Source organism: Labrus mixtus, chromosome 10 (assembly GCF_963584025.1).
Source record: "Labrus mixtus chromosome 10, fLabMix1.1, whole genome shotgun sequence".
NCBI lineage: Eukaryota > Metazoa > Chordata > Actinopteri > Labriformes > Labridae > Labrus > Labrus mixtus.
Genome location: NC_083621.1, coordinates 25,678,677 through 25,692,937, shown reverse-complemented (window position 1 = coordinate 25,692,937; position 14,261 = coordinate 25,678,677). Strand labels below are relative to the sequence as shown.

The 14,261-nt window shown below is 40.7% G+C and overlaps 1 protein-coding gene across 3 annotated transcripts in view; it reads right to left on the bottom strand.

The window, feature by feature from the left end:
• The window catches only part of ppp3cb (protein phosphatase 3, catalytic subunit, beta isozyme), a 42,877-nt gene that overhangs the window by 6,520 nt on the left and 22,096 nt on the right, over window positions 1–14,261 (bottom strand). For all 3 annotated transcript variants that reach the window (XM_061048852.1, XM_061048854.1, XM_061048853.1), the window contains exons 5-12: window positions 8,612–8,757; window positions 6,676–6,815; window positions 5,290–5,367; window positions 2,633–2,727; window positions 2,385–2,510; window positions 1,667–1,744; window positions 1,449–1,533; window positions 632–729 (exon numbers count right to left, since the gene is read on the bottom strand). In XM_061048852.1, coding sequence (XP_060904835.1) covers window positions 632–729; window positions 1,449–1,533; window positions 1,667–1,744; window positions 2,385–2,510; window positions 2,633–2,727; window positions 5,290–5,367; window positions 6,676–6,815; window positions 8,612–8,757 — 846 coding nt within the window. The remainder of the gene's footprint in view (window positions 1–631; window positions 730–1,448; window positions 1,534–1,666; window positions 1,745–2,384; window positions 2,511–2,632; window positions 2,728–5,289; window positions 5,368–6,675; window positions 6,816–8,611; window positions 8,758–14,261) is intronic.

Sequence of the window (14,261 nt, the reverse complement as noted above, 5' to 3'; positions counted from 1 at the left end):
TCATTTTACATCATTTATAAAAGAAAATACATTAAGACATTAAGATTAACCTGTGAGTGGTAACGTGGGACGCTACACTTAGAGGCATGTTTCAGGCTTAAGTTATGTGATGGCCCCCAGAGCAGCACTGTGGGGCCACGGCAGGTTCACAGGGCACCTAGCGTAGCAGTAGCATTAGCTCACACACCCCTCACACACACTTTGTGTGTTCTCTTACAATGCCCTTTAATTTCTTTGTCTCTCTTTACCTCTCGTTCACTCTCTCTCTCTCTCTCTCTTTCTCTCTCTCTCTCGCTCTCTCTCTCTCTCACACACACACACACACACACACACACACACACACACACACACACACACTCACACACATAAAACCAGCAGGCTGTTAGTATCCTCAGCACCAGCAGAGGGATGAAGAGAACAGCAATAGAGGAGAGAAGGAAAGAGGGCAGAGAGGAACCAGAGGATGTTCCGCATGTACTTGTGTTTGTTTATTTCTGTATTTGAATGTGTGTCCAGGATTAAGTTTAAGAGTATATATCTGTGTGTGTGTGTGTGTGTGTGTGTGTGTGTGTGTGTGTGTGTGTGTGTGTGTGTGTGTGTGTGTGTGTGTGTGTGTGAGTGAAACACTCACCGCTCTGCAAGGTCTGTTTACCCCCAGACAGCACTCCACTTGGCAACATTCCTGTTGGGGTCAGTCCCTTCAGGGTCAACACATTCTCACTCTCCTCCCTGAGGGACAAACAGGTGATAAAATGAGAAATACACATGTTACCTGACTGTACACCTGTAAACACACACACGTTTGTTGGTTTAATAATGATGCTTAAATGCTGATAAAATACAAAATATTAATATGCTTGCTTTATTATAGATTTATTTTGGGGCTTTTTGTGCCTTCACTGTAGAGACAGGTCAGTGTCAGTGAATAGAGTCGGAAACCAGGGAAAGGAGCCACAGGTCAGACTCAAACCCAGGCTGCCCGCTTGGAGCACGAAAGCCTCCGCACCTGGGCGAATTCAGTCTGGCATTATTATTAGGTATTCTACAAACTAGTGTTGAAGTCATTAGGTGATTTAAAAGTAGTTCTTATGAATGTATGTTTCATAAAGAATTGCAACTTAAACTATCAGTTGCAAAAAAAGATATCTTTATTTATTTGCGTCCATTGAATTGAGGGTGCAGACATTTGAAATGAGGGTGCAATGCCACGTTTTGCACCCTTGTAGATCCGGGCCTGTGCAGAGATACAACAGCATAGACAGGAAGATGAGTAATGCTCCTGAAACGATTACATATCAAATATGCTGCTTTGCCTGAACACACTCCATGTCAAAGTGGTGGACTGGCAGTCTGGTCTTGGTCTTGACTCTGTCTCAATCAGTCGAAGGTCTTGACTACGAAACTACTGCATACAAAGAAACTGTCTGTACAACCAGAACTCAACCCACCGTAACACAGAGAACATTTTAGCCATCTTTCCAATGGCTCGAATCTTGTTCTTGATCACCTCTTTCCTCGCTGCTGCTGCGCTGGCTGTAAACGAGCCAAACACAAACTATGAGAATTCTTCTGTTGTGATCTTTGAAAAAAATAGTTTCTGTTTATGTCCACAAAAAGTGACACACATTCAAATCAGATCAGTGTTTTTTTTTTTTTTTTAATTTACCGTCGTAGATCTCCTCTCCATCATTCATGAGTTCGTCGTCAGAGCAGATACTGAGGACGTTGACCAGCATCTCAGTCACTGCAGGAGAAAACACACACACACACACACACACACACACACACACACACACACACACACACACACACACACACACACACTTGAATTTGTTTTGTTTTGTTGTTTACCAGGAAGTCCCTATCTTTAACAAAAGACACCTGGCCAAGGTAAAACTTTACTAAATACAAATCCTGGTACAAAAACATGTTTTCACAGGGAGCGAAGATGGTTGCTGTGCAGAATTAAACACTTGTGCAGTGAATACATATATTCAGTAATAAACATACTTGGCTGTGTCAACAATTATTTCATTATATTGTTTAAATAAATATAAATCATGTAGTGTCAGAGAAACAGATTCAGCCGGTACAGACGTGATAGTAGATCTAGAGTTCAAGACCTTTACATTTGTCCCTCATCACTGGAAGTTGCAGTTCTACTTTATATAAGATGTGTACCTTTAAATGAAAGTGTAAAGGAACTTATGTATAGCTAACTTTAAATCTTTTTTTGACTCATCTGCTCTAACACAAAACCAGAGTTTATTTAGAGAACTCCTTTAATTTTAAAAACTGAAGATAAACTGTCCATATAATGTTGATTTTAACGTACTGTCGGCAGAAATGTATAAAAAGAAAATAAAGGTGAGTGTATTTCATACCCTTTTCTCCCACAAAAGGCAACGACCATGTGAAGACATCCATGAAGTTAGGCAGCCAATAGGGATGAGGAGAGCAGTTGAACTGGCGGATGTTCATCACATTGTTCTCATACTTAAGCACAGCCGCTGAACACACACACACAAACACACACAAAAACACACACACACACACACATTATTTATTCAACTTTTTTGACCATATATTTGATATAACTCGTGTGTTATGCTATTGATGCATCTTTGCAAACCTTTGTTGTTGTAGACATCCAGGTAGTTTGGAGCAGAGAAGATTGTGATGAGCGAGGGAAACCCTGTAGTCTGACTCTTCCTGTACATACGATACCTGAGGACAGACAAAACGCCCCGGTTACAGATTCTCAAAATAAGCAAAATAAATGAATAAAACATATCGTGAATAAGAAAATGAAGGTGTGCAACAGAGGTCTTGAACTCAGACAGTCATGCTTTTAAAAGCCAAATAAGGAATGAATGTGTGTGGGAAGAATCAAATGGAAATGCAAAGATGCCACTAAGCTGGGAACTGAAAGCACTGTGTTGAAGTAAAGCATCCAGAAATGTTTTAATGATTTTAAAGCCTGGATTTAGTGAGTGACTCAGTCACAATCATCAGATAATATAGATTCAAAGAACCACCTGAAATGTGACTTCAATTAACAAAAGCAACGGCATGTTGTATGTGTTGTCATGAACAAAGCACAACATCAGCCTTAACTAGCCCAGTGTATCTTCTTACACATAACACCTCATCAGTGATAAAGAGTTTTGCTTCTTAATTAAAAAAACTCATGTGTCTGCACTAATTTCACATCGGCTCTCGTATATTTCAACTACAATTGGTCTGAAAGCACAAACAGACTCGATGGTCCAGATAAAGATCTGAATAAACAGACCAAAACTGATTAGCATTGCCTCCATCTTGACACATATACATGGACTGACATTGTTGGGAATGTTTATTTATGTAATCTATTTATTGATTTAGAGCAATACAACAACTAATGCACTGAAGAGATGAAAGATATACATCTTAATGTAGCAAAGAAAAAATGTGCCTTAGAGGAAATAGCATAACGGGCCGATTGACCCAAGTCAAATTCCTTGTATGTGTACATGTACTTTAAACAATTCTGATTCAGATTTTTCTAATTAAATGCGTGGGTTAGGGTTACATTTGCACACAAGGGCATTTTTGTTCACTCCCATGGATTTTCTTTTTACTTATTTGTCTTTCTTGCAATTTGTCTGTGTCTATTCATGGTTTGTACCCTGTTCCTGTACCACCAAGTTAACTGTTACAACAACCACAATTTGTTTTGTAGCCTTTTTATTTTTATTTTTAAGGTTTCATTTTTGGGCTTGTTATGCATTAAAAGAGAGACGTGACAGTGGATAGAGTCAGAAATCAGGGAGAGAGAGAGAGAGAGAGAGAGTGGGGAATGACATGTGGGAAAGGAGCATGCACACTAACCACTATGAGCGCCCTGTTTTATAACTTTTTATTCTCAGATGTAATCCGGCATCCCTTTCTCTTGTGCGACACATGTTTGGACAACACATTTTCAATTCTTGTGACTTCATAATGTCATTGTTTTGTTTGTTATTGTCTGAACACAATACATCCTTCTAAACCTGCTCAGACCTTATTCACTGTTGTTGAATGTGCTTTGTCCTAAAATGTTTTGACTTTTCTACCTGTTTATTCGGTTCAATTCAGAAAAAGTAAGAGCTACTGAAGTAGTTGTTTCTTTTGAGCCGCCCTTGTGCACTTGGGCTGCTCAACAAAGGTACATGGGTCATGACACAGACGACTCATAGCTGCATGGTGGACAAAACATTGAGATTGTTTTCACCAGGCTGATCAAACAGGAGCAGCAACAGGAGGGAATAGTGATGCCTTAATGACTGCATTATGTTAGGAGTATTTCACTATGGATAACAGATGCCAGCAATGGATTTGTGAGTCAGACAATTGTGGCTTGTTCCTACTATCAGATTTAGACTACTATTGTATGGCTCTTTGCCTTGGCAATCTGTGTTGGGAGATGAGGTAGTTAAGCTGAATTTTCTTCAAGCCTTCTGTTCTCTCGGTGAGCCCCATTCACTCATAAATGTGTAGACATGTTCTTATTCTGCGCATAAAATAAGTGAATACACAAAATTACCCTCAGATTTCTGACATGTGCGCACCGGCCAATTTTGCTCCCACCACCTTTTGTTTGTTAGTGGACATCAGGACATCCGATTGGTGTATCAGGATGAGAGCGGTGAGGTGGAGACAAGTAGAAGTTGCAATCATTTATGTAGCTTGTATGCCCTTAAATAGACGGCAATTAATCATTTGGTTTTGACAATATCGTTTTCATGGCACTATGAGTGGGAGGGGATGACGATTTAAGGTTCAAACTGTTACATTTTAATGGGTACATTGTCGTATGCTCAATTTTAAACTAAGTCTTTAATTTAGAATACAATTTTCAGTACAATAAGGATGAAAAGGCGACAATTACAAAGTACATGGTTATTTAAGGCATTAGTAAATTCACAGTTGTAATTATTTTTCCCCATTAAAGGCTTTTTTTTGCTGAAGGCAATTTTAATATGTTGTGCATGAAGTTAAAAGGGTGTCTGTTTACATTTTCTGAGAAAGCTCAAATCATTTGTGCGTACTCATGGTCTGAGGAAGTGCTAACTTTGTTCGCAGAGTAAGAACAAATTCAAGTAAGAAGATATTGATGAATCCAGATTTGTGTGTTGTGTAACCCCTTTAATCTGCCAATTCCCTGACAAAGACAAATAAGAGCTCAGACCATGAAATGTCAAGGTAAAGCGTTTCATTAAATGGTGCTCTCTTTTAGTTGAGAGACACACTGAGCAGTCAGCTTACCCAGCATCCTGTGCTTCGTGCGCTCTGATGACTGACAGCAGGTTGTTGGTCTGTAGGAACTCGCACACTGCTGGGTAACTGGAGAAGGAAAGCCATTCAAAGAAAGAGTGAGAACTATTAGTATATCTTAGACTTGTCAATGAAAAAAAAACATATAGGTAAGAAACAGTAAACACCACTTTTAATAGAAAACTACATTACATCAAGACTTCTTTTGTCAACCAAAAAACCGATGGAAGCAGTTAGTATGATGTCTATAGACCGCTATAGCAGTGGGAGATGAGTGGGCCTCTAATGCTATGTCTGACTCCAACCAGCAGGGGGCATCAGTGAACACAACGCAGACATGAGCCAGACCTACTGTACGGTACGTCCTCCTCAGCACACAGTAGTCGGTCATTGATGCTGTGTCTGCTACAAAGAAAACCCCTCTGTTTGCCATAAACGACAGGCCATAACAACTCCTCTGTGTGAACAGCTCAGCCGAGCCTGTGCAGAAGCCCCCCTCTGCTTTGAAACAGCAGCTACTTGTCCTAAAATTCCTCCAGTTTTACTACATTATTTCCATCTTTCATCTCCCACCACTCAACCAAAGCTATTGCCACCCTCCTCCCATGTTGCTCTCCCTCTTTCTCTCACTGTATCTTAATATCACTCCATATCTGGCAGGAGTAGCCAGTCGTCATGGCAACAGAACTGTGCAGTCTCCCTGGGGATTGTGGGATATCGTTTCATGCTGAAACAGAACTGTGTGTATGTGTTTGTGAATGTGCCTTGTTTATGTGTTTCCTAGTACACTGAATAAGTGTGAATGTGAATGTGTGTGTGTGTGTGTGTGTGTGTGTGTGTGTGTGTGTGTGTGTGTGTGTGTGTACACTTCCCACTAGCTCTTGAACAAATCCCAATGATTGTAACTGGATCCTGAATGTAGTATAACCATGAATCTATAAAGAATCTCTTCTGCTTACTCCTCTCCCCCAGCATCCCAGTCCAATAGCCTGAAGTCCACCTAACATTCATTTCATTCTTGTATCTCTGTAACACCAGGTGATCAAAAGGAGCCCAGATCAAATCACACAAGCCCACAACACAACACTGACAGGACTAGATAGAGGTCGGCCCTATTTATAACCTTATATGTGTCAACTGACAATTTTGAAGAATATTGTTCCTACTGCATTATTGAACTCTGATAAATAACTTAATTGCTTTTTTTGCACATCAGGTAAGGTCATATCTCTGAGCATCATAAGCAAAGTAATATTCACATGTCACCATCTTCACTCACATACACCTTGATTTTCAAAATAAAATATCAGCTTAGGTAATATTTATTTTTGCTCAGTCAGCAGCTCAAACCCTGTGAGTGGTAATCCCCCCCTCTACCTGTAGAAATAGGAGCAGCCTCTGACTGTGTTATGGCCAAAGTACTCCTGGGTCTTCTCATTGCCAAAGTCTTCCAGGGGGTCAGCCCACAGCAGGTCACACATGGGCCCAAACGCTGGGGGCTCCTTAAACCGGTCCAACTAGGACAGACAATGAAAGGAGAGACACACACAAAAACACAACAAAATATAAGATTACCCAGAATACCAAGAACCCCAAAACACCCAAAAACATGAGACACACAACATTTTAAAAGTCATTATGCACCATACACAAAATAATATAATGTTCAGCACACACTGGGTAAATAAGAAGAGAAACAAAAGCATAATGTAACGCACACACACACACACACACACACACACACACACACACACACACACACACGCACACACACTGTCAGATCAGAGCATCTCCATGGCAACCCTTACCACACAGGAGGGAGAAGATGTCACACCAGCAGATTCACCATGGAAACAGTGCCATTAGATGAGGAAGTGTGTGTATCCTCATGTCTTGTGTTCATGAGTGTTCCTTTGTATTCTGTTTTATTGTGAACTGTATACATGGGTAATGTGTGTGGATCTCTATTACTGGTATTCTGCATTCACTGGTTTATTGTGGATTCTCTTTATTTCCAGATCATGAGGGTGTTAAAACATAATTAAGAGTAAGGTTTTTGATATATTCAGTGCTGAGAAGAGGTGTGTTAACATTATATTTTTTTACATTAAGAATATACCTGTGATAAATGTTGTATATATGTCATGAGTTTCTGGTTTAGTTTTGTCTGGTTGTTTATTTCAGTGTTTAGATTTCATTTCCTGTTTTATTTTGACATCCATCCTGGTGTTCTTGTATTTTTGGGCGTGTTCCCTTGTGTTGCTTTCATCCCTCTGTGTGTCTCACTGTTCATATTCCTAGGTTAAGCTGTTTTATTTTGTCACCTTTACACTTGTGTTTCTCTGTTTCCTGTTCATAAACCTGAGTTTAGTTTTCAGTGTTTCCACATCATGTTAAATCTAGCTAGTTATGTTGTTACCTTAACGTGAGCTGGGCCTTGTTGGCTGATGTGGCTGAATTCACTCCTGCACTATTTTGTTAAGTAAAATATCAAATTAATTCTGATTGGTTCCTTGAACTGGATAATCTTTATTTTACTGTTGAGTAAAGTAATTTGTTGTCACTTTGAAGCTAATGGAGGAAAAACAATCAAACTAACACAGCTCTCTTTTTTAAGCTCTTTAATGAACAGTGCTCAAAAGGCGAGCAGGAGGCAATATATTGCCAGAAGGTGTTGACTGCATGAGATTCCTAAAAAGAACTGAATGTGACCTGATGGTTGTGGCTTTGCAAGACTTAAGAGTGCACACTTTGGCTAGCTCCATGACTGTCACTGCAAAGCTTTTCTCATCAACCACATATTTTCCTGGGAGCTCCTGAGTTCTTGTCTTGTAGGTTCCTTTGGATCAACATGTTTGTCCCTATCCTTCTTCCTGCATCTTTACTTTATCCCATTCTTCGAGCCCGGCACAGTCTGGTTTTGCCCAAGATTTCTGTCTCTTAAAAGGAACTTTTTTCTTGCCACTGTAATATTTGCTAAATGTTGCTAATTACTCATGATGGTAACAGTGAGTAAGGTCTTTTACCTGCTCTTTTGAAAAGTGTCTTTAGATAACATTTGTTATGAATTGGCGCTTTACAAATAAAGATCAATTGATTGATTGCTTTTTTTCACTGTTAACCAAAAAATAACTTTTACGTTTGACATTTTTAACTTTTTTTTATTTGACTTAACACACATATTTCAGAAGGTCCAACTTGGTCTCATTTCGATAAGACATACTGTGTATTTCTTTTATTGGCAGTATTTTTATAAAACAATGTTGTGTGTGTGTGTGTGTGTGTGTGTGTGTGTGTGTGCCTCTTATTGTACCTTCTTTATGTCGTCGAGTGTGTGTATCTCCGGTGAGAGCCCCCCATGCACACACAAGAACTGCTGGTTCATCAGGGCTGCCAGGGGTAAGCAATCAAACGCCTCCATGCAGGAATCATACACCTGCTCTGAGTACTTGATCTTACCTGGAGATGGTTGGTAGGGAGGAAGAGATATTTCAATTAAACAAACCCACTGTGACATGAGGGCAGGAAACAAACAAACATGATACTTTAACATTGATTTGAACTATTCAGTCACCTAAAGTGTTCTACAGTTCTTCTAAAAACACATTTGTTTCACCTGGGTGTTAAGTAATATGTAGGATTTTTACACGTTGTTAATTTATGCATCCATCTCTGCAGCATTCCCATATGACCTGTTTCTTTCCTCTGATGTTTTTAAAATGCTAATTCCCAGAGAAGAACAGAACATTGGTAAAAGAATGTCCTATATTACACGACAAAGCATCTTACTATCGTCAACATATGCAGAACAAAACCTGGCCCACATAAAACCAGGAAGCAGAATAGAGGCTGCACTGTAGCATTAATCAATATAATTAATTTACGTCTTATGTGTTGTCTTATCTGGACCTTGGGTCTGTAATAAAGTTTTGATTGATTGAATGACTAAAATTGTTGCTTAATAAAAAAACATGTTTGGCAGCAGTATCAATAAAGACATTCATAACACAGCATCTTTAAAGTACAGTTCACACATGGTGTTATAATACATCTGATACAAAACAATATCAGGGGATTAAAATAGCTGAGAGAAGAACGGAGGAGAGAGATAGAGGAGTAAGAAGGATGAGAGAAGTGCAGATTTTTATCAAGGGCAAGCAAGACAGAGGAAGGAGAGCAAAAGGAGAACTGGAGGTCTCATTTGAACAAATCTGACCCTTGACCCAAAATGAGATTGACACACTCCTGGTCTACACAGTTGCTTTGTAGGGGCTCATAGCGCCATGTGGTAAGGGGGCAGTATCGGCGTTTTTGCTACTTGGCCAGCTCAAATAAACTGAGCCTAGGTCTGTTCAACATGGCAATGCTGCATGGGTTGAGACCAATGGTGGTTTTGTAACTTCTCAGTAAGGCATAATTGGGATGAGTGCTTATCCTTTTATCAGAGCAGAAGACGAATCATGTGTTTATTTCAAATAAATAGAGACGAAGAGAGGTGGGTGGGAGTAGACAGGAGAAGAGGTTAAGAGAGGAGGAAGAGGGAGGAGGAAGAGGGAGGAGGAAGAGGGATGAAGAGAAAAGGTGAAGTGTCAGGATATAAGACACAGCCACTTTTTAAAACCAGTATTATGAGCTACCAGTCACTGAGCATTTCTGTGTGGGTGACAGAAAAACGTGAGTTTGCCAGCCTCTCCATCTGACTGGTGGAGAGCAAGAGCTCATTATTGACGGACACTTACACATTTATGAGGACAGTCTTGCACACGCAGTCATAGTACATGCACACACTTGTGGTACACACACAAATACACATCTCACACACAGCAGATGGTAATTGAGGGCGACCACTATTCACCAAAAGCACCAGGGGAAATTAGCTTTCTTGTCCCTTGGCCAATCAGACACAGAGGAGTAAGTCCCTGAGCCAATCATTTGAACCAAATGAAACTGGTGCTAATCACCCACTCTCGGACAGGACACGAGGAGAGTCAGGGAGTCAGAGAGAGGGGGAGGGAGGAAATATGAAGAGGAAGACGGAGAGAGATAAATATATGGAGGGAGAAAGAGTGCGGGAGTGGGAGTCTGGGAAGAGAGTACGGTACAACCAGGGTTAAAAGTAACAAACTACATTTACTCACATTAATATAACTGAGTAACTTTTTTTGTGTACTTGTACTTCTTTGAGGAGTTTTTAAAATCCATAACTTTACTCTTTAAGTATACTTTTAATATTGTACTTTTATACATTTTAAATAGTTTCAAAAACTGGGTAAAAAAAACAGCAAAAAAGGCAAAAAGGAGATTCAAGGTTTCTGTCAACTACTTGATACTCAGCAGTTGATTGGCCGCTATGCGTAACTGTGAATAACACGTACTGTTCATAAAATCAAAACGGATGGGTTATAAAAAATCACCCCCCCGTACACTGTGTGTCCATGATAACAATAACTAATCACACCAATATCATTTTTGGTACCAGGCTGTTTACATGTTAATTTCTGCTGTAAAAACAGCTTTTTTGAATGGGGTGTGTATGTGACTTCCTGGGCTCCTGGATCCAGCCTCAGGCGGACACTTTGCAAACTGCAGGATTTCGCACTTCCATATTGGCTTCATTTTTCAACACCAGAGGTTACCGCTTGGTTCCATCACGTTTTTTCTTAAAGGGATACTTCACCCGTTGAAACATTAATCTGTATTGACATTGGTTCATATATGTAGTAGAAATGTGAAATACATTTTGAAGTTGGTGCCTTCTTGACCGAGAAAAGGCAGAAAGTGTCTTTTTGGCTCATGTGGATGAAAGACACCAAATCCCAGAATGCACAGCACCACAGGCCACTCCCACTAAGGTCCTCTAGTTACAGATATTTACTTCAGCACAAAAGGCCGTTCCCTCAACTGATTCCGAGATTTCTTCCAGAAGGATTTAGCTTCTTGGAAATTCCTGTCAGAAAACAGACTCTATGTCTGTGTCCATAGTCAAACAGTGAGAGCACAGACACTACCAGTCCGCCCCGGCTCAGCCGCCTCGTCGCTATATTGCAGCTTGTAGAGATAGCCACGATCATCGATTTGAGCCCAAGACCTTCAAAATCCCCTTCATCCACATCAGTTTGAAGTTTAAAGGCTTTATATGTGATTCTTTGATCCAGCAGACGTCGCCCTTGAGCACCAGCATGAAACCAAAACAACTCGCGCTGCACTGTTGTGTTAGCATGCTAATGCTAGCGATCTTTATTATGCTCGTATCTTCACACTGCATGTAAATTTACCTGAAATGAGCGTGATCTAGAAACACAGTTAAGCAGTGAGTACAGTATGTTATTCTTCTTTTCTCTAGTCCCTCAATTAAACAACTTTGATACGCAAGGGGAGGAGTCAGCCGGCCGTCCTGGCGATGTAAACAAAGTGAAGATAGGACTCTGAAAACTCTGAAAACATCACAGACAGTGGGACTCGGGTGTTACACCCATTGTAGACAGTCATGACTCACAGAGTTATTTTCAGAGGAGATACTTGATTTATATTACAAGTGTGAAAAATCGCATATAAAGCCTCTAAACGTTTTATCATACTTTCGTTCTTCTCAACTGTCTCCACAGAGCCTGTTAGCATAGCTTCCTAGCAAGATGACGGACGTTGAGGTTAGTTTCTGGGAGTGAGGTCCCACCCACTGATCTGTGATAGGTCTGTAGCTTCATGGGTGGGTTGAAAACATGAGGAACTACATCGGGGGCTCCTTTTCAGACAGAGCGAATACAGAGAAATACAGAGCTTTCCCGTCTAAGGGGAAAATGATGGCGGGATGCACGACCATTCAAAACTACTACCAGGTTTCTAATGATACAAAGCTTAACGCAAATGGGTGAAGTATCCCTTTAAGCATTTAACAACATTTCCAATCTTTTGTTGCCACTGCCCCAACTTTTTAAAAACATGTTTGTCATGATTCTGTCTTGATTTGATTGTAGGTGCTTTCTCATTTCTCCTTCTCCTCCTCCCCACTCTCTTTCTCATGCAGGTGTGTGTGGCAGGGGGTGTGGCTGGCTTCTCCCACAGCACCAGACGAGGCACACCTGGCTCCACTCAGCTCATCAACCTGACAATAAAAGCCTGCTCTTCACACCTCCGCTCTGCCAGGTAATTCTGTCTCGTTCAGTAGAGCGCTGCAGATTCTCCCTCAGTGGGTTTTTAAAGTTACTAACCTAGTAACTCGGCTGCCTATTTTTGTATCTCCATTTTGTTCCTAACTGTGCTTCTTCATTTGTCCAGCTGCTCTGGTACTCACAGTGTCTCTCCGAATACCTGTTCTCGATCTCTCCACCCTGATACATTACATGTACGAGGCCGGAGAGATAGTCTCTTCACTCCAAGGTTACAATGTAACCCTATTGTTTTTTTTTCTCTGAGTTCTCATCCCCGAAAACTCATCCTCTCTTCTCCGAGGAGAAGCCAGCCATCTCCCTGCCTCCGCTGCCTGCTCTTTTTGTTTATCAAACATTCTGTTTTGATTAACATTTTACACAGTGTCCCGACTTTTAGGAAATTAGAAATCAGGTAACCTACAATTCAGAGAACAACTAAAGCACTTGATTTTCAGATATAAGTGCCCCGCCTCTGTTTCTGACTCAGACAACTGGGACATATTTAGGACTGCTAGTTATAATGTGCCAGATAAGCCAGACAGATATCAATCAAAATGTGATCAGCTACACCAACGCAGTCCTGTGAACGTGTCCAAATCAGCTAAATTAGGCTTTTTTAGTTTCAGTTAGCGGAAGCTGCCAGTTTAACTGCTGGTAACCATCAAGGCCTGCCAGAGCAGACACTGAAGATTTGGTACAAATACAAGAAGCTACAGTGGACAACTTGACAGTCTGTGAGATGCTTAAAGCCTTGCAGCTGTTACGTGGAGTATACACAGACGGGGTGTTTGCTTATCTGTTACTAAACAGCAGAGAAAGTCTGTGCTCCTAGCAGACAGCTGTTAAAAAAGGCAGGAGCCAACCTGATCACGGGAACCTTAAGACACAGATATAGACGCCAAACCAGGAAGCTGCATGTAGACAACTTATTCAGGTTTTCCGGATAAAGAAGAGATATAAGTTGCAGATGGCTTAGCGGTTTGGTTGGGCCTGCATGTACAGAGGCTATATTCCTCCAAGCGGGCGGCCTTTGTTCAAGTCCGACTTGTGGCTCCTTTCCTTCATGTCTTCCTCACTCTCTCTCCTCAATTTCCTACCATTCACTGTCACATCAAATAAAGGCTAAAAGCTCACAACAATACATTTTTTAAGCAGTATAACTGGGAATCAAAAAAAAATTAAAAATCAGGTAGATTAATTAAATTCCATTTTCAACCTCTTATACCAAAAATTAAGAATTGTACGTTTACATGGACTTGAGTACCCCGGTTCACATTCACAGTGAGAGGTTGCTTTGATTGTTAGATAAAGTATGAAAAGGTTTTTCATCAGAAAACTCTATTATTCATGTACAGGACAAGATCGGGAAAATTATAAGACCAGCTACTTTGTGCCCATAAACCAAATGTTACTTTTCAGAAATTTTAAGGTGTTTATGTGTTGACGGGGAAAACAGAGTTTTGGGCTTGTGAAGTCACACTGTGCGCAGGTTTCTCCTCCATCTGACATCATTGTGTGACGAGGTGTCTGTACCTGTCTGCCTTTTTTTGGCCAATCCAAGATGTTGAATCTGCATCGGTCGGCGTGAGAGGAATCTCTCTGATTGGCTGTTTGGAGGTTTTATTTATCTCCAGCTCTCGTCACAGGTTCAGTAAAGCCCCCTGAGCATGCCGCTGTAGTATCCATTCTTTCACCCATTAGAGCGGTTTCTCCTTATTAGTCGCCTCCGCCTCTTCTTTTCTTTTTACACTAAAAGACCAAGGGCTGACAACGCCAGTGACATTTTCAACTCAAAGACATTATACTCAATTAGAA